The sequence below is a fragment of the Polistes fuscatus genome, unplaced genomic scaffold (assembly GCF_010416935.1).
Source record: "Polistes fuscatus isolate 324 unplaced genomic scaffold, CU_Pfus_HIC Scaffold13, whole genome shotgun sequence".
NCBI lineage: Eukaryota > Metazoa > Arthropoda > Insecta > Hymenoptera > Vespidae > Polistes > Polistes fuscatus.
In genome coordinates this window covers 4,714,745-4,734,940 of record NW_025113031.1, presented here as the reverse complement: position 1 = coordinate 4,734,940, position 20,196 = coordinate 4,714,745, and the positions used below count along the sequence as shown (strand labels likewise).

The following is a 20,196-nucleotide window of genomic DNA, read 5'->3' as shown; positions in this document are numbered from 1 at the left end:
AGTCTTAAGAGAAACTTTCTCTACTCGATGCTATGTTGTTAAACTCTTTACGACGCCCATTCGTCGTTACAATGGAGCCGAGGCGTGTTCTATATAGGCTTTGCAATAAGAACGAACGAACGAACTGTTTCAAGACCCCTAGCAAGGGCCATTTGTCTGCTAACGTTGAGCTCTCTTGTATAAAACAAAAAAAAGAAAAGGAAAAAAAAAGAAACATCCCAATCATCTCTTCTCGTTCGATTTAAAAAATGTCTAAAGATCATTATTGATGATTGGAAGGTTGGTTTAGGGAAAAAGCGAGCTCGGAAGGTTGGGAAAAAATATTGCGGATGGAGTCATCCCAGGAAACTGTAACTCCTGTGGTCACCGGTACGTAGTTAAAGATAATAGCCCGAATGAATCGAGCCAACCTTAACCCGCGCGCGCGGCTGCGAGGGTTTCAAACAAATTTGGGGCTGCAAATGTTAGGAACGGGAGGGAGAGAGGGTGAGAGTTTGTTCGTTTGTTCGTGTCTATAGCTACGAAGAAGAGAGAATGTGAGGGAGAGAGTTACACGGAAAGCGAGAGAAAGAGAATGGGAAGAACGTAGAGAGGCAAAGAGAGATTACCAGGCATCATTAATAACCCGGAGCCCCCATTATATCCGGTAACTTTTATCTGCTTGGACGAGCTCTAATGAATATAATGACGTACTCTCTTCTCTTTCTCGATCGAGTTAGTTGTTCGACGACCTGGATGTTTGCCTCGATCTCTCGACGTTCCGTCACTCTGATTGTGAGACTTAACTTAACCCCCTCCCACCCCCTTTTCAATTCTTTTCCTCCTCCTTTTCCTCCTTACTTCTCGTTTCGTACACTTAATTGAATTCTTATCGATATACTTTTAACATTTGTACCATAAGACCGAACAAATTTACGATCAATGTCTTAACGGATTATTCGACTTGTACTTGAAACGTGCACACACACACAATTAACTTGTATAATTATTACTAAATAATATTATAATATTAATTATCAATTTGATAAAAATTTGGTTTCCAATTTATTTACAGTACCTACACCCAAACACAAACTCATATTGCATCCCAGCTATTCCCGAGCCTAGCAGATAAAAGAGAAAAACATAATTATCCACTTTCAAGGGTACGTGTATTTTTTCTTTCTTTCTTTCTTTTTTTTTTTTCATGAGAGACGGGGTAGAATTTTCTAACTTGGAATACCCGGAATAAAACGAAGCCAGTTACCGACACATGATTTTCAAGTACTTCCCGAGTGATGCCAAGTTTCACGAGTTCCACAAGTCTAACTTTTAAATAATAAATTATTCATGCAAACTGTGGGTTATATGGTCAAAGGTTTTACAGAATCGCGTGTCCATTTCGTTGTGCGTGTAACATTTGGCTACGCGGGAAAGAAATAAAGTCGACCGCAGACGTCATTTATGATGCACTCCTCTCATGCATCGTAGAAGTACGGGAGAATAGAAAGAGAGAGTGAGCGAGTCTCATCGTATCCGTTACTCGTCATTATCGTTCTACGATAAAATCGATACTCACGGACGAACCTGCTGTTCGAGCTTGTTCCAGCAATAGGATGCCTAACTGCCGTGAGAATTAACTGACGTCGATTGCACGTTGACGTGACGCTCTACTCCGCACCGGGCGATTGGATTTTCCGTAATCACAGGAAAATCTTTGTCGAGAGATCGTACATATCCTCCGTCCCATCCTCTCTACCACCATCTGCTGTTAAACGACGCGCCTAACTCAAAGCAAACTAAACGTGAATTAAACGAATAAGAGAGAGGGGGCAAGGGGCGGGGCGGGGAGGAAATAGTTTGAAAACTTTACAAGCAAGCGAGAATTTAATCGAATTTCTTGGAAAATTCGTAATCGATCGAAGAATCGAATTTTCAATTGGATCATTAGATTCACCTTGGATACCAAACGCGTCCCTCCTCCGTTCTTCCGTCAGCCCTGTCTCCAGTCTCGCGTGTTATGGGACGGAAAACGTGGTCTACAGGTTGGGCAATGTCCACCTAACCAACCACGTTCTCTGTGTCGCTCTCTTTCTCTCTCCCATAGTTTGTGCACACCGAATATAACACAGGGCCACCGGTGGGCGGCCATTAAAAAGTTACGGCGGCGTAAATGAAGACGTATTTCCGTAAAAAAGAGGACCGGTGGTAGGAAAAAGAAAAAGAAACGTGACTCGTTTACGATCCATTCGCGTATATTACCGTCAGGAGAAGGAAAAAATAGAAAACACGTAATCGTGCGAATTCGCTAAACCGCGTTAACAAATAAGCTCTCGTAAAGTTTTTCGCGTTCATTACGCGCTCGTTCGAGGATAATTCACCTAACGATCCCTTCTCTTTTTCAGAGGGAGAGAGACATTGGAAGTAGAGATCGAGTCATTAAAGTTTTTGCATAAATACGCTCGTCGAAGTGTTAAGAATCGGTCGTGAGAAATTTGCGAACCGGCGGAGGAGGATAAGGAGAAGGAAGAATGAGAGGACGAGGATGAGCTTTAAGTAGGAACCGTAGGAAATAATTCGAGAACGTCGATTAAGACCATAGATAATCCAAACGAGGATGGGTGAGTTGTAAGTGGGTGGACCTGGTGCAGCCAGCGAATAAAGGTTAAGGGTGGATCAAGCAGGGCAAAACGGATAGGAAGGGGGAAATGGATATAGGAATAGGGATAGGAATAGGGATAGGAATAGGGATCGGTAGGATTGCTTTTCGACGAAGAGACAGGGGACTAATTGAAATCCCGCGGCGACGCCTTTGGGTCAGCAGTTCGCTACCTTACCACGCTTGCGAATCGAAACTTTGGAAACTATAGTAGTAGCTGAAGTAGGAGGAATAGGAAGAGAAAGAAGAGGATGGTAGGTACTCGTCGTCGTCGTCGTCGTCGTCGTGAGATCCCCCCAATGCTAGCTAGCTAGTGGTACTCATACGTAACCGGCTAGGATCAAAAGTTTGACCGTGCGAATACCAGGAAATGGATCTGATTTTGGGTTCACGACGATAGCTTAATAGTGGATTACCTCGAGATTGATATTTATCGCTCGGTGGCACGCTTATTCTCGCGAGAATAAGCGATATCCTTCAAGCGGATTTTGTCTTTCGAGAGTAATATCAACGTACAGCACTAGTTCTATCTCAAAAACCTACCTAGGTTGGATAGAGTTGGTCTAGATGTTGGGTATATGTACGTACGCGTACATTGCTGGCTGGTATAGCTTCCAAAGAACGATATACTTTGCGAACTCTTTTATCCCTTGGTATCCATGATCATCGACGAGCCTGGTCTAGAACTCTCTTCAAGACCCAATCCCTGGATCCTCGAAGAAAATACAAAGTTCCTGCCCGTCAACCGAAGAGATAAAAACTTCTATTCCGAGTCTTTGTTTATCGGTTAAAATTTTTCCCCAACAAAGTGCTACTTCTACTTCTACTTCTGCTTCTACTTCTTCTTCTTCTTCTTCTTCTTCCACTCCTTTTACGTAAATTTTCTCAAAACGATCATAACTTTTGAAACGAGTTAAAACGATATGAATAACGATAAAAGAAAAACAAAAAGGAAAAAAGAGGAACGATGAGATACGATCGAATGCGAGTTAAGGTAAGAAGAAAACGCGGATATTTGAAAAAAATCCAAGGCAATCGTTTTACCGCGGGCCAACGACCAATCAGCGAGTTAACCACGACGCTATGAGCGCAGGGATCGTAGAAGCTATTCGTCTTGTCGTCGCCACGGGCATTATCATATTTCCCAGGGAACGTCAGGGACGTAGTACAAGCCGGCTGCGACTCCCAATAGTTTCGATAGTCTCTCCTCCTTTCCCCCCTCACTTTCTCTCTCTCGTTCTCTCTTCCTCCCTCACTCTTTGCTCCCTCTTTACGCACGAGCACACCAAAGTCTAACCGAATAAATCTCTTCCGAAGCAATTTCGCAAAGTTTCATTTGCATCGAATCTACATCGATGGAATTTGATTTCATGCCTTCGTAAACAACTTCGTGGGTGAGAGAATGAGAAAGAGAAACTCGTGATTTTTCATCGGAGGAATGAAAAGTTACGATAAGACGATCCTAATCACGATTATTGCACTTTAACTGGAATTTACTTATCAGTATTTACAATCTCGGGAATTAACTCGAAATCTATCGACAGTTCAAGTATACTTATTTAAATCTTAACCGATCAAACACGACTGGTTTTTATTGAACGTTATATTTTTTACAATTAATAAATACAAATAATATATACAATCATTAATTAATTTAATTCCAACATTTTAATATTGATTAATAATTGTAATTTTAACATATACATAAATAAATACAAATAATATATACAACCATTAATTAATTTAATTCCAACATTTTAATATTGATTAATAATTGTAATTTTAACATATGTATGTACGCAAATTCCTCCAACGTTAAGTTCTATGGTGATTGTAATAAACTAGTGTGGCTATAAAAATAAAGATTAAATTAAAATAATAAATATTTTATTGGCTCGGCAGGGAAATGCCTTGCTGCAAAAAATCTATGTCAAATACAATAACGAATGGTGTCCATGAAGTATATGGAGTTCTTTGTCGGTTTTCTGTTGCTTACGATGAGTCCCCGTCGGCGTCCAATCGAAGAAAAGAACGCGCGTCTGCGTTAACGGGCCCAACAGAGTGGAAAGGGCATGAAGAGTGGGGAGACGCGATCAGTAGCGCCTCGTGATTCGCTAAAAATGATTTAGGCGCGCGCATTTCGCTAATACGCATGTGCATAGGCGCGCGCATTTCGCTGGTGCACATGCGCTAAAAATCAACGATCGTTTTCGATCATACCAAGTAAAAAATAACAACAGGACAAAAAAGGCCTCGCATAAACAATTGATCTGCTTAAAGATCTCATACGCGAAAAAGAATTAAGAAATTATCTGAACAATCTTTTCGTCTTTCTGGTATCTAATCGATTCGCAAGAAACAATATTTAATCATTAAACATATATCGAAAACAATACGAAAGGAAGAAAGAAAAAAAAGGAAATGAGAAGAGGAAAAGAGGAAGAGGCAATGTAGAAGGCAATTTAGAATCTGCCAAGAAGGAAACCTACTTAGCGACGGGATTCGGGATGGAGGACGAACGGGAATATAGATTGGGTTTAAAGCAGGATACTGTGTTGTAGCTTGTCGTACGGCTGTGAAAGCCCGTACGTAAGAAGGGACAAGGAAAGATAGAAGTGAGAGAGGAACGAGGAGAGTTAAACTAAAAAAAAAGAAAAAACACAAAAAAGGAAACAAAAGGAAACGAAACAGAAATAAAAAAACAAAAGAGAACAGAAATAGACAAAAAGAGTACTTCTCATCGGGGCTGTTTTCCTTCGAAATTCCACTCACGGAGAGTCCTTTGGAAAAGGAAATCGAATCCCTCTATTTACGCTCGCAACTTTTATCACCATGGATGGAGAGACCAAGCAGGATCTACCCCAAGAAACCCCATTTCACCCACCCCAACCCTACTCCATCACCACCACCACCACCATTGCTACCTAATCTTCTTTCTTTCTCTAACACCATTTCTTGTAAGGTTCCAGCGAAAAGCGTGTAATAATAATCGTAATTATCCCGGCTATTGTTTCCTCAGATAATTAAGTTCTTGCAGAAAGTTTGTGCAAAGGTAAAACTTAGCTCACACACTCACCAACCAGCCAACCAACCAACCAACCAGAGTCTTTGCCAATTCGTGTAAAAAGCGTTTTTGTTGGCTATCCTTAGGAATATATTCTCTTCTCCGAGAAGAGAGGAAGAGGACAGGAAATGATTCCTCGGCCAAACTACTCGTTCGCGATACTAAGGATATACATAGTTAACCATCGAGAACGCGAGAAGCGTAATAGCATATCGAATATCGATGCGGTTTTACGGGTGCTTTGTCGTTCGATCGCACGTAAACCGCGAATCTAGCTAGCTAACTAATTATCTTCGTTGGCATAATGTTATAATACTATAAAAGGTAATTCCATATTAAACCATAATCGAATTCGACTAGCCATTTATTAAAGATACTAATATATTAACGGCCGTTTGATCTTTCCACTCCTCTCCTCTCCTCTGATCCTCAATCCTCGGAATCCTCATTTTCGTTCCCGACCGTCTTAAGATTTCATTTCCACTTATAAATTCGTGCTCCAGTCTACCAGCCAAAAAGATTAGAGAAAGAAAAAGAAAGAGAGAAAACGTATTACGAGAGCGATTAATTAACGATGATAGAAACCGATTTGAAAGCGGGCTTTTGCGGGAAATAATCGCGGTTTAAACCGTCGAGATAAAAGTAGTGGAGAATGTTAAGGATAGACGAGGAAGGAAAAAGACGAAGACGAAGACGAAAACGAAGACGAAAACGAAGACGAAGAAGAAGAAGAAAAATATCTATATCTATAGATATATATATACATATACATATACATATACATATATATAAGCTGAGAATAGGAACAAAGAAAAGTTCCGCGGAAGCAGACCGGCGTATATTAATTACTGCTATCGGTGCGGGGCGGAAGATTCCATCAAGTTCGCAGCTGCGGAACGTTACAGGGTAGTACGTAGGACCACCACCAACCAGTACCCGACGAGGAAAGAAACGAACGAAAGAAAAGAGAAGAGAACAGGGGGTGTGTTCGCGTTGTAGTCAAAGAAACAGAGTGGGAGAGCTCAAGGGGTTTAGAGGTGAAAGGGGGAAGAGGTTCGCGCGGCCGAGTCTGGCTATCCGCCACACGTACACCCTACGTCACGCCCCTCTCCTTTCCAACCCCCAACCTTCCTTTCTAAGCCCCCCTCCCCCGGATAAATTACGCTAGATATCTGCATACAAAACGGCCCAGGAAAATTAAAAACACAAACAGCGAGAGAGCGAGACCAGGCACCGCCACCTCGTCCTTTTTCTTTCCATCCTTCTTCCCCTCTCTTTATCTCCCTTTCTTCCCTTTTATTTCTTTTTCTTTTTTAAGCGCATCCCGGAAAGACTTTTCTTGTTTCATTGAAGCAAATAACACGACACACGCTATCGCGGTACAACAACACTCAGCCACCCCAAATCTTGTTAATCGAGATTAACGCGCGAGAACGTACGAAGATGTAATTGCCAATTGGTACAAAAATAAAAATGAAGAATAAATAGATGATTTATACGTAATAGAGATGTCATAGGAAATTTTTCATTATCCTTGTTATAAAACTTAGTATACATTGATCATTTCTTTTTATAGGAGTTATATCACGCGACGATCATTTTCAATGATAGAGAATTTCAATATCGAAGGTGTAATATTAACGCGTGAATCGGTGGCTTTAACGGTAGTCATATCACGGTCAGGTAGAGAATCCCGCAGAGATACCAAGGTGGAAGACGTCCGGTGGTAACGAGGTGGAACGGGAGGAACGGAGGGAGGGAAGGAGGTGGAACGGGGGCGGCTTTAATTATCCCGCGGCCTCCTAACGTGCAATTAATTCCGAATGCGGTTTAGTTTAGCGAACGAAGAGCAAACAATGTATTACCCTCTAGACCGTCTAAACGTAGGCGGTTACGCTGAATTCGATGGTAAAAGCGGGAAGGCTGGAGGGAGTTGGAAAAGGGTGGCTGGGCTGGGCTGGGCTGCTGGCTTGGGTTGGGTTGGGTTGGGTTAGTTCGGTGGGTGGTGTAGTTTAGGCCACTTTACGCAAATAGCACGGATCCTGTAGATAGTGCATACACGTCCTCCCACCCTCCTCCATGCCTCTTCTCACGTTTCCTGCAGTCAGCGCGTGAGTTCGGGGGGTTGGTGGGTGGTGGTGGAAGGGTTGGTTGGTTGGTTGGTAGGATAAGTAAACCTTTACTCCGACAACCAAAGCAAACTTAATGCTTTTACGAATTTCTTATGCGCGCATGGTCACGCCTAACCAAAAAGAATGCAGTAAAGCGCTGCTTCGCGCCTAAGAGTATAGACATTTATTCTTTATTACATTGTATCTATTTCTATTAGCAAATATATCGTTTACCAAATAATATCCGAATTGGTTATACCACTTAAACTTTTTCTCTCTCTTAATAAACAACCAGAAAAGAAGAATTATCTTATTAATCCTCTTATCTCTATCTCATAAGTTTCTTACATTTCGATAGATGAAAAAAGATCATAGCACGAACATCTTCATTTCTCTGAATCTTTCTTGTCTTCATTCGAACGCGCGCGCACACGTATAGACGCACATTTGCGCACACTGTCGTAGAAACGGCAGAGTATGGCGTTGGCGAGATAACGCGCGGCCGACGCCGATGCCCCATTTACATAAGCATAATGCGAAGATTATTCGTGTCTGGTCGACGGGCCATAAATACGAGACGGTAAAGGCATAGAAAAGAGTAGGATGAGAACGAACAGAAGTAGGCGGATGGGGGAGTGAAGAAGAGATGGATGGAAACGAGGCCGAGTCTGGATAAAAATTAGACGAACTTTCCTGCTATCTCTATTTCTCTCTCCTTCATCTTCTTCGACAAGAAGAAGAAGAAGAAGGAGAAGAAAAAGAGGAAGAAAAAGAAGACGAAGACGAAAAAGAAAAAGAGTTTCGTTCCGGCGCGCGCGGTACAAAACGAAATCACGGTATACAGTGCCAAGAGTCGTAACGCCCCTGAATATATCCAAGGAATATCGAGTTTTTATGGCACCTTCGACCCCCTTTCACGATCATCGAAGGTTATCTGAACGGCAGCGAAGGAGGAATCTTCGTAGGAAAGAGGGAGGGAAGAATCGAGCGTGGGGGTTGAAATTTCGGTTCATGATACGCAGAAATGATTCTTTTGAGAAACGTCCAACCTATCCTAAATGGATAGAAAGAATAGAGAAATAGGTGAGCTTTTGAGTTAAAGAGAGAGAGCGAATAATGTGACGAGACAAGATAGAAAAAACGACACAGAAGTCGAATATCGAGAGAAAAAGAGAAAAAAAAACTCGAGAGCGAAATGAGAGGAGGGATGGGAGTCAAAGTATAGACGAAAAGAGATGATAGGGTTGGTAGGAAAGGAAGAGGGGATGAGGCAAAAGGAAAGAGATAGAGATAGGAAATAAACGGGAGGGGGCAAAGAGAAGAGAGTAGTTCGCGCGAAGCGAATGACTGCGATTCGTCCAATTATCGGTTGGCACCAAAAGTGCTGGGTCTGGCTCGCCTGCCAAATGGGAAATAGCCGGCGAACTGCAGAGGCAAGCTATAGCAGACGCTATGGACCCATGGACCACTCTATGTGTGGACGACGACGACGACGACGACGACGACGACGACGACGACGACAACGACGATGACGACGTCGGCGTAGACTTTAAGAGGAAACCTTTCCTCGGGTTTGGTATGGACTCTCCTCTCTCAACATTGTAAACGACAATCGCCCAAAGATAGTTTCAGAATCAGTATCCCAACCCACGTATGTATTCCAACAACAGTCCAGGTACATTGAACTCTACCCTATCCAAAGTATCACGAAAGTCTCATTTTCTAACGACAATTGATTCTCCTATCGTGTTCTTGTTTGCAATAGATTGTTCGTTCGAACAGCGATTATTATTATTCGATATTACAGATACGCTAAAAGATTTGAATCCTCGAAAGAATTTTGCATTTCTAATCTTTTTTCCAAGCGATCATCTCCAACAATGTAAGTATATACTTACTTACACGTGTGACAGAGTGCTTCTGCTGGTCTCTGAGACAAGTAAATGACGTCATTAACGAGGCTAAAAGTGCTGACGTGCTTTAACCCACAATTTCTCCCCGTTCCCGCTTAAATCCCCCGCAACCACCACCCATCCCGCCCCATCAAAAGATCGATGCGTCGATTTCCGATACCCGCTAGCGTCGCCATAAAGTCGGATGGAATTGTACCGTGCGAGTTTAGCGTGTGCGGGTGTGCGAGAGAGAAAAGAAAGAGAGAACCCTTCGAATAAATTTTGACGACGTAAATCATTTTTTCTCCCTTCCACTTTTACCCGGATCTTCATTCTTTCCAACCTTTTCTCCGTTAAAACGATCCGCGTGTCAGCACAAAGAGCGTCAAAACTTTGTTTCTTCTGATTCACGTCGCGATCATTTTTATTACAATTCTTTTTCTTTATTTTTTCCTTTCTCTCTCTCTTTCTCCCTACCATCGATTCTATTAGGTTGTCCCATAAGTTCTTTCCGCGCCACGCTATGTATGACTTCTAACCGGCTATATTTCTAGACATGCAGGTAATGCAGGTAATAGAGCAGAACGGTTCATATATAACACAGTAAATCAACCTTAAACAACAAATATCGTCTATTGAAGTTGCATCAAAAAAAAAAAAGAAGGAAGGAACTTATGGGACAACCTAATATCATTCACAAATTCGTTTCTTTAATCGATTAACGTCCCAACGGATTTATTCCAATATTAGAAATCAGAGAGAGTTCAATAATCTCGTCCAAAATTCTTACAGATATGTATTATGAGTCGTACGAAAATTGCATCGTAAATTATAAAACGATCAGAAACCAAGTTGGTACGATCAAGAAATCAATTTGGAACATTTCTCTTTTCTCTCTTTTTCATTCTATTTTCTTGTTCTATACGTTGATTAACTCGTCTTATTAATTAACGAATGGCACGGTTACGAGAATAAACATTCATAAATATCGATTTTCTCGAATTATTATCTTTAAATTTTCTGTAAGATATAATATTAGATTGTTCGAAAAGTTATCATTATAGAAATAATATATTTCCAATATTATTATTAATAGTAGTTTCTTCATAATTGAAATAAAATAATATTTCAAATCTGAAATTAAATTTCAGTTAATCAATTATTTCATTTTAATAATCCAAAGCTGAATCATGATGTAAATATTTTATTTTGTTAATCCGAAACATAAAATTAAATATTTTATTTTGATAATTTGAAATATAAAAGAAAATACTTCGTGTCATGCAATATTTTATTTTCAAAAGTATCATTTTTCAAAAACTAATCGAATATTTTATATTTTATATTAAGTTGAAAAACTCCTTAAGATAGTAAATATGAAAAATATAAAAAGATCATGTTTTATTTACGATTGAAAAGAAACGAAATTACATTTCGAACAACCTAATACAATATTTCTTTCGGCAAACATACTCTAGACAAAATGTCTCTACGAATTTAATCGGAGTTTCTATATCCCTAGGGAATATACATTTCCCGATATCGCGACAAAGGACTACAAATGATCGTGTAATTCGTCAGGATAGATCTTCGTTGTATAATTTAACGAGCTTGCCCGCAGTTATGGGCCTATATGATCCGCGTTGCATGAAATGTTGGGCATCGGTGTGCCTGGTGTACAGATAGATACTGGGCATGGTAATTGGCGAGGTAGGTATGCAGATACATGCCACATGTATTCTGAACGGGTAGGAGAAGAGGGGAGGAACATTTGGGTAGTGGGAGAGAAGGGATGAAGGGATGAAGAGAATCGGTGGGAGAACGGTGGTAGGGATAGTACTAATATACTCACACGTGTTGGCAATCGTGTCCCCAGAATTTGATTGCTCGTGTTGTCTAGAGAATTACGAATCTAACGGATTTACTGTATTCTACACCGTCGAGTATGCATTTGCTCGTACGTTCATAATCTATCGCCAATCGCTATTCGAAAGTAGTACCAACCCTCCACCCCCTACTCTTCTTCCATCGTCCAACTCGATTCCCAAACGACCTCATCTTATTTCGCGGTCTTTCACTCGTCCTTTTCCTTGTAAACGCGCGCTCTTCTTTAGATTGCCTTCCTCCTCTTTTTCTATCTTTCGATACTGGTAATTGGATTTAAAAGGATCGACGTTTATTGTGAATTTATTGTAATACCGAATTAAATTAGTCCTATTTTTTGTCTCGACTACTGCTACACCATTCTTTCATGGAAAGAAATACTTGCAGCCAGTGCTGCTGTTTTTCCTACTTTTTCTTTTTTTATTCTAGTACTATCGTGTAATCAGCTTTATAGCGCTTTTAAGGGATAAAGAAGATTGCCAACAATTTCTATCTCTACCTTTGACTTTGTTTCTTTCTTTTTCCTTACGTTGCCTAGTAAGTAGAGTTTAAGTAAAACGTTGTCTATCATGGAAACGACGCGACATTAAAACGGCCCGTTGGGCACCACCTATCCCGTTGAAAGTCGTATCCGGTTTTACGGATGGCGCTTTGCAATCGTCTAAGAATTCGCGCAGCCTGTCTCGTCGATAAAAATACTTTTAAGGAAATGAAATTGATATAAAGGACGGATTGCATTGGGAACACCGTAAAACATCGCCGACCTACGTATCATTCTTTTACTCATCCACCATTTCGTGGCTGTGTTCTAACCAACCAACCATCCCAAATTCTCCCATACTCGCAACGAAATCCTTTGGATTCTCCAACGAGAAACGTAGAAAACTTTTGTCGAGGAAAAAATATCTTCTTTGTTAAAACGTATTCGAACTACACAGGTAAACTACGTTACGTAAAATATTCCATCCGTAAAATTACGTGTCTTACTTAAATCCTTAATACTTTCCTACAATTATACGAGTAATTTAACGACTATTGTAGATCTATGACAAATTCATTCGTTACCTTTGAAATGACTGAAGTCTGCGTACGCTTGTGACACAAATTGGTTCCAGGGGAAATTTATTTTTCGATTAATATTTATCGTACTCTATAGTACGATAATCAGCGTTAGGTGGTAAGTGATAAAGCGAAAAAGAAAGTAAAAAGAAAGAAAAAATAAAAGCAAACGCGTTGGTAACCTGAGAGGGTCGTGCGAACCTGTACCGGTGGATTGAAAGTTCCCAAGGCTGTCGTTACGTTACTTGCCTCCAAGTATCGCACAAGTTAGGGAGATATATATGTTTAATATATGTGTGAGTGCATGTGTGCGTGCATGTGCGCGCGTGTGTCTGTATAAAGATGCATAATGGAAAAGAGAAAGACAACGATAACACTCCCCCGCACATATACACCCACACACGCATAGAATATACTCGGTAGCCCCCGCCACGTATTTATGAGCTTTCCCTACGCCAGCTGACTTTAAATTGAGTCTACTACTTGGAAACGCCGCGGATTAACTCTGCGACGCATGAATTCTTTAGCGAACGTATTCTCACCGGGGTGCCGCAGAGATTAGCCGCGTTCCTTTTTGCCGTTCGCGCGAGAAAGCTTTCTTAGGCGAAAGATAACAGCGAAAAGAAGAAGAACAAGAATAAGTAAGAAATAAAGAAAGGAACGAAGAGACGATAGAAAAGTCCGAGTCCCTTTGCTTCAAAGTAAAGAGGTAAAAAAGAAAAAAATAGATGAAAAGGAGGTTAACGAATTTAGACATTTTCTTATTTTTTTTTCCTTTTGTTTTCTCTCAGCTCGTTCGCGAAAAGAAAAGAAAAGAAAGGAAATGGTTCACAATTTTCGCGAAAACTTGAGATACTAGTTTGGAAATTCAATTGCATCTTCTCTCTCTCACTCTCTCTCTCCCTCTCTTGGAGAAAAGGAATAAGTTGCTATTCTAGAATCTTTCGGAATATGTTTTCGATGCATAGGATGGCGTTAAGTGCAACGTGCACGGGATAGCAATAATGGTCGAGCTGAGATTCTATAATTTTTCCATATACCGTTGGTAAAGCCGATATAAAGGTAGAGGGACACGTAGTATATTTTATCTCACCAAATGGAAAATGCCGAAAGGAATACACGATATTCTCCTCTTCGAACGTTTCTCTGCGAATAAATCATGTGTTTATTTAGCTGTGTTTATTATTTTTTATTTTTATCGTAAACCGTAACGAAATTTCGGAGGAGGGGGAACGTGCATAAAGATTTTTCATTTAATAATACGTGCCAATAATAAATCAGTTAATTAATCGATCCAACGATGACGACGACAACGACGAAGACGACGCCTATACGAATTATCTGCAGGATATTATTTCTATAATATGTTTATTATATTTATTATAATGTATATTCACAGCTGGTGTTGGTCGAAAGGTTCGATTTGAACCGTGTTAAAAATGCATTTCACCCCGGACAATGAGATAATAAGCTATTTCGAAGCATAAACTGGGTGTTTCGGTACGAAGCACCTCGCGTTGTGTTCAAACAACGTGTAATGCAATTCTATGCACCAATGAGCTTTGACTACCCACGATCGTAATTGCTAATTAATTATTACCGACTTTTCTGCATAACAAAACGATTCTACCCGTTTCTAAAATGGAAACGATTTCCTCGATTATTTTGTCCGAAGCGTGCAACCGGAACCGTTAGAGCACACTATGAATCGTTCATTTGCGAATGAATAACGTAATCGTGTGCTCGATGAACGATAGTTTAAATTCCTATTCTCGCAGCAAATATAAACGCATCGTTGAAATAATTCACTTTGTACTATATTCCAATAACTTTTATCGAAATCTTCTATTACAAATTAATATTCTCTCTTTCTCTCTCTCTATTATTCTTTCTTTATATTCTATTTTTTGTACAACTTTTACTTTATTTTCGGCACACATTGAGAAAGAAATTTTTACACGGGAATTCGACATATCCATTTTTGTGGAAGAACAGGAATTATCGGCTGGGCTCTAGAATCCGGAATTGAATTCAGCAGTGTACGTGGGAGCCAATGGCCCGAGGAGAAAGCAAAAGAAGAGAAGAGAAGAGGAAGGAGAAAGAAAGAAAGAAAGAAAGAAAGAAACGCGCAAGGGTGGTGAACATCGAATGATGTATTACAAGTAACTGCGGCCAATAAAAATTAAGCGTTTTCTTTGCTCCGCGTGATTTGTGGACGATAAATCAAAAGATCGCGTTTCTTTTTCCTAAAGCTATTGCAATTTTAAAGTTAAAAGTGTATACGTACGATAGGTACAATTAAAAATATCTTAAAAATTGTTACAAATGTAAAAATGTAAAAAAAAATTGCTAGGAATATTTGGAAAGGGGAAAAATATTGATATAGACGTAAAAGAAAATGAAGCACGTAGAGTACCGGCAGCAATTTCTGAAATTCATCAGGAAACGCAATATGTTCGCTTTGGGGCGATAATCGGATCGATCGTACACGAGGGATGACTTTCCTGCCGAAAAGGAAATTGGTCGTTAGTTATTCCACCTGCTTCTCTCACGGCAGGAAACAATTAGAAATTTGCAAGCAACAAAACCATTCCTCGTTCATTACTATGATTTTCATTGGACGACCAAGTTTTCCTTCCAAGAACGACAGCACAAACGAATAAAACTACAACAAAAAACAGAAATGCATATGTCATAGATGCATGCGATTCCTTCTTTAATATATTTTTATCTTTCATATTTGCGTTAAACAATTTTGATTTTCCAAATAAATAAACGATGATTTGGAGAACATTAAAATTAAAAATACAAGGAGAAAACATTTGTGCTCCTAAACGGACAAACAATTGCAATTAAAATTTAAATTAAAAGAGAAGAAATTACGATTAATGTTGAACGCAGAGAAAAAGTTAAAAATATATTAAATAAATAATAAAATAATTACATTTCTCTCTCTCTCTCTCTCTGTTAATTGGAGAGATACAAATAAAATGAAATTATATAAATCAATAAATATATATATATATGTGGAATTCCTTCTTTTTTTAGTATACATATTAGTATATATATATATTGGATGCTTTATAAGCATTTTGCTTTATGAGTTCGTATAATTTATATAATGAAAACTTTTCTTTAATACTATAATGCCACCTCTCACGATAAAACTGAATTTGCTTACATACCCTGTTTTACCTCCATCGGATATCTCCATCGGGCACCTCCATCGAGCACCATATAACCAAGCATCATCCATCAATTACCATCCATCGATTCAAACTATTTCCACGAACATTACCAACAGTAGGTAGACACTGAAAATAGAGATTCAAATTTTCATTCACTGCACTTTAAAAATATACACTAAAAGTTATTTATATGTACATTTTGACAAAGATAAAGAAATTTTAATCACCAGTAACACGCATTAAGGTTCGAACTTAACTAACTAAAGAACTTAACTTCTAGACAAAAAAGGACCTTACTTCCGCTAGAACCTCATTGGTTGTTTTTTTTTCGCGGTAATATTTAAAAAGTTACTATATATAATGTCGTGGGGCTTGCATCCCAAAGTTGATATTAATTTTATGGGAAATATAATGGAAAGTAAGATGCATTTGTTTTATAGTGCGTATCAAGTTCTTTCTATTTTCAAACGTTTTTATAATCTAAATGATTTATCATGAAATATAATTAATTATTATAAATTAGATAACACATATTAAAATGTAATACATATATTAAATAATCTAATACATTTGATACTATATATTTATCTTATTATTGGCAAAATGAATATCTTTTTTCCCTCTTATTATCATAAAAATCTTGACAAAGCTTGACTAAAGCAGAACGAATTTGGTATTAGTTAACCATACTAGATAGCCATTTTCTTTGTCGGCAGATGTTTACATCAATCGTAATATGATTTGGTTAAATGCCTTTTCATGTGCTACTTCAATACTAATTCTCTACTACATAAGCTAACAAAATCACAGTACGATTAAAAATAAAAGAAAAGAAAATGTAAGAACAATTTGTAAGTGTAGTACTTCGTTCTATTAAAAGTGATGACATTCTTTAAAGTGTACAATATATAGATATCAGGATCTGGTTGTGAAAAAAAAAAAATATATATATATATACATATGTTTTGCTCATTGCGAAAATAATATAAAAATGACAAGTGAACCTGTTACACCCTTAATTTGGAATTGTGAACGAGTCTTAGGGACTGGAGGTTTTGGTATTGTAAAATTATGGGTTCAGAAAGAAACTGGTCAAAAACTAGGTAAATTAAATAAATAATAAAAGTTAGATAGTATGTAACAAGTGTATCAAGCACTTTGTTTAAATTAATAATTAGTATATAAAATTATAATTTATTAATTTGTAGTAATTATTTTTTGTTAGCAATAAAACAATGCAAATGGGACGATACACAGTTAACAGCAATACAAAAAACTCGATGGGCCAGAGAAGTTGAAATAATGAAACGTCTAATACATCCTAATATTGTAAAAACAATGCATGTTCCATTTAAACTAGATGAAAATAAAAACATGCCTGCATTATGTATGGAATATTGTACAATGGGTGATCTTAGAAAAGTATATATTTTATTATATCTATGTTTTTCTATGCGATACTTTAAGGTTAATTATTATTGTTGGATCCTTTACTTTTTCATTTTTGCCAGGTCCTGAATAAAGGAGAAAATTGCTGTGGTATTAAAGAAATGGATACATTAAAAATAATGAGCAACATTTTATCTGCTGTAAAGTATTTACACTCGCATAATATTACTCATCGTGATTTAAAACCAGAAAATGTAGTTTTACAAGCTGTAAATAACACAGTAAGAGTGTATTATTTAATCTTGTAAAAGAGAATTTGTTAGAATCTTTCTACAATATTTATAATATATTGTAGGTTTTATATAAATTAATAGACTTGGGATATGCTAAAGAAATTGGAGAAGCCAGTATATCTGCGTCTATAGTAGGCACATTGAATTATGTAGCACCAGAACTTCTCTGTAATGAGAAATACAGTTGTTCTGTAGATTATTGGAGCTTAGGAATACTTTTTTATGAAATAATAACTGGGAAAAGGCCATTTTTACCTAGTATGCCGCATACAATAGAGTGGTAAGTATCCCTATAAAATAACTACAAAAAATTTATAAATATGTTATATTACTAACTTATGTAGGATGCAAATTATTAAAAATAAATCCATTGATGATATATGTGCTTATGAATGCGATGGAAAAGTATTATTTAGACAAGATATAGAGGATCCAATAGATCTATCCAGGTAAACACGTTATAAGACAAGTTAATTATATAAAAATGAATTAGATTTTTAATTTTTATTATGATATCTTTTCTTCTGTTTAATAGTTATATCAGGTCTTCTATGGTAAAATGGTTTAAAATTGTCCTTCAATGGGATCCTAAGAAACGGGGTAAACAATTAGATGTAAACGGGATACCTCAATTAGAAGTCTTTAAATTACTTGAACCAGTTCTATCGCAGAAGGTATTTTTAAGTAAGCAACAATTAAAAATGTGAAATTTTTCTTTTATTTTGTTTTTGGTTTCATTTTTTAATTTTATGTAAATGCCAGTAATAGAATTGAATTTTCTTCAAATATGATTTTGTTTCTATCCTTTACAGATTCTATATGTGTATTCTATGTACTTATATAAAATTTTCACATATGTAATTGATAACAACACCACTCTTTCAAAATTGCAATTAATTATAGAAAAAGATGTAAATATTTCAATTAATCAACAAATATTAACTGATTATTATGGGAATATCCTCCGCGATGACATACCAGTTCTTGCACAAATTGACGTACGTATTAATATAATATATATAGTAGTATACGAGATATTATTTAAAAATAATTTTATTAATTTATATAGAATTCAATGTTATTTGTTCTGCAAACTGAAAATATATTAATACACGATATACCTGCACTAAATATACCTTTCCTAGCACAAAAAATGATAGAACAATCAAAAAGTAAGCTAGGTTTTGAAGTATTAAATGATTATTATCGTGTGACCATATTCATGATGAAGCAGGAATTGCATCTTTTCAAGTTATATATTTTTTCTTTGTCTATAGAAGTGTAAGTTCTTTCTTATCTTTTTAATCTTTATCTTTATCTAACAATTGTTAAATATCTATAGAAATGTATGCAATGCAATGGTCTTATAATAACATGATATTTATTTATGATATTTCAGAGACATAATAAATACTAGACTTGTTAAGTTTGAAAAATGCATAAAAGATACATTACAAAGTACAAATTTATTAGCTACAGAAGTGAATTCTTTTCAAACTCTTCATATCGATCAAAAAACAAAAAGAGAAAAAATTGAAGCTTTAGAAGAGAATTCTAAAAAGGTGAACAAATTATTAACTGCTGCTAATCAAATACGATTAAAGTTTACGAATTTAAACGAAGATAATAATGTATTAAAAAGCATTATCCTAAACATTTCAATAGAAGTTTTAAATGAAACGTAAGTAAAATTATATGTTAATTTTAATGCCATATGAAATATTTTTATTACATTTTTGTGTAGATATGACAAAGCCTTAAATATATATGAGACTTTTAAAAAGACTTGTAATCGTTCTGAGATACCAATAAAAATGGTTAAGGTACTTTTTGAATTTATGAAATTACGAAAAACACAATTTGATGAAAACAAAATCGTTCAACTTGTCAGGTATTATATCTATTTAGAAATATTTATTATTATAACTATTTTTCTTCTTTTATCGAATCTCATAGTCATAATTTGTATCAATTTACACATTAAAAATCCTTTTACAGCCAAATAAATAATTTGAAATATGAACTTTTGAAATTAGAAGGTTCATTCAATTCTGTAATAGTCATGACAAAAAAATATCAAGACGACTTGCATGCTATAATAAAGGAAGATTCAGATAAGGAATTACCATCTGAGTGTAATAAGTCTATAGAGTGTCATGACAGTTTAATATATGAAAATTTAATAGTACGACATACGTGAGTTTATTTTACATTATTTTTAATTAATATTTATTTTCTGCAATATTTTTATAAATTATGTTTATTATATAGGATGGACAATCTTATTACAGAAATAGAAAAAATATATCAAGAGATAGTAAGTCTTGATTCATAAAATCAAAGATAAATTATGAATTATAAATTATATATACAAGATGAGTTAGTTAACTGTCTCATGGCCAGCACGTTCGTCTGAATTAAATTGCATAAAATCTACTGAATCAAATAACATATAATCTATTTTATATTTACTTCTTTGTCAGTTCTACCAAAAATGTATAAATCCTTACAAATTTATTTATCCTTTCTAACTTAGATAAAAGATTAGTTGGTATTACTGAAATAGAAAAAAAATATAATATATATATATATATTATATCCTTATATATATATATATATATATATATATATGTATTATGTTATTGTTGGCATTAAAAATTATATACAATGCATATTTT

At 36.6% G+C, this 20,196-nt stretch overlaps 1 protein-coding gene across 1 annotated transcript; it reads left to right on the top strand.

Moving 5' to 3' along the window:
* Positions 1–16,490: 16,490 nt before the first annotated feature.
* LOC122513736 (inhibitor of nuclear factor kappa-B kinase subunit alpha-like) lies at positions 16,491–20,013 on the top strand. The gene is made up of 12 exons (XM_043630208.1): positions 16,491–16,939; positions 17,062–17,258; positions 17,348–17,506; positions 17,581–17,798; positions 17,863–17,967; positions 18,054–18,192; positions 18,331–18,516; positions 18,588–18,799; positions 18,918–19,199; positions 19,263–19,409; positions 19,517–19,714; positions 19,790–20,013. The coding sequence occupies exons 1-12, from the start codon at positions 16,828–16,830 to the stop codon at positions 19,851–19,853; spliced, it is 2,019 nt and encodes a 672-aa protein (XP_043486143.1). The 5' UTR covers positions 16,491–16,827; the 3' UTR covers positions 19,854–20,013.
* The last annotated feature ends 183 nt before the right edge of the window (positions 20,014–20,196 follow it).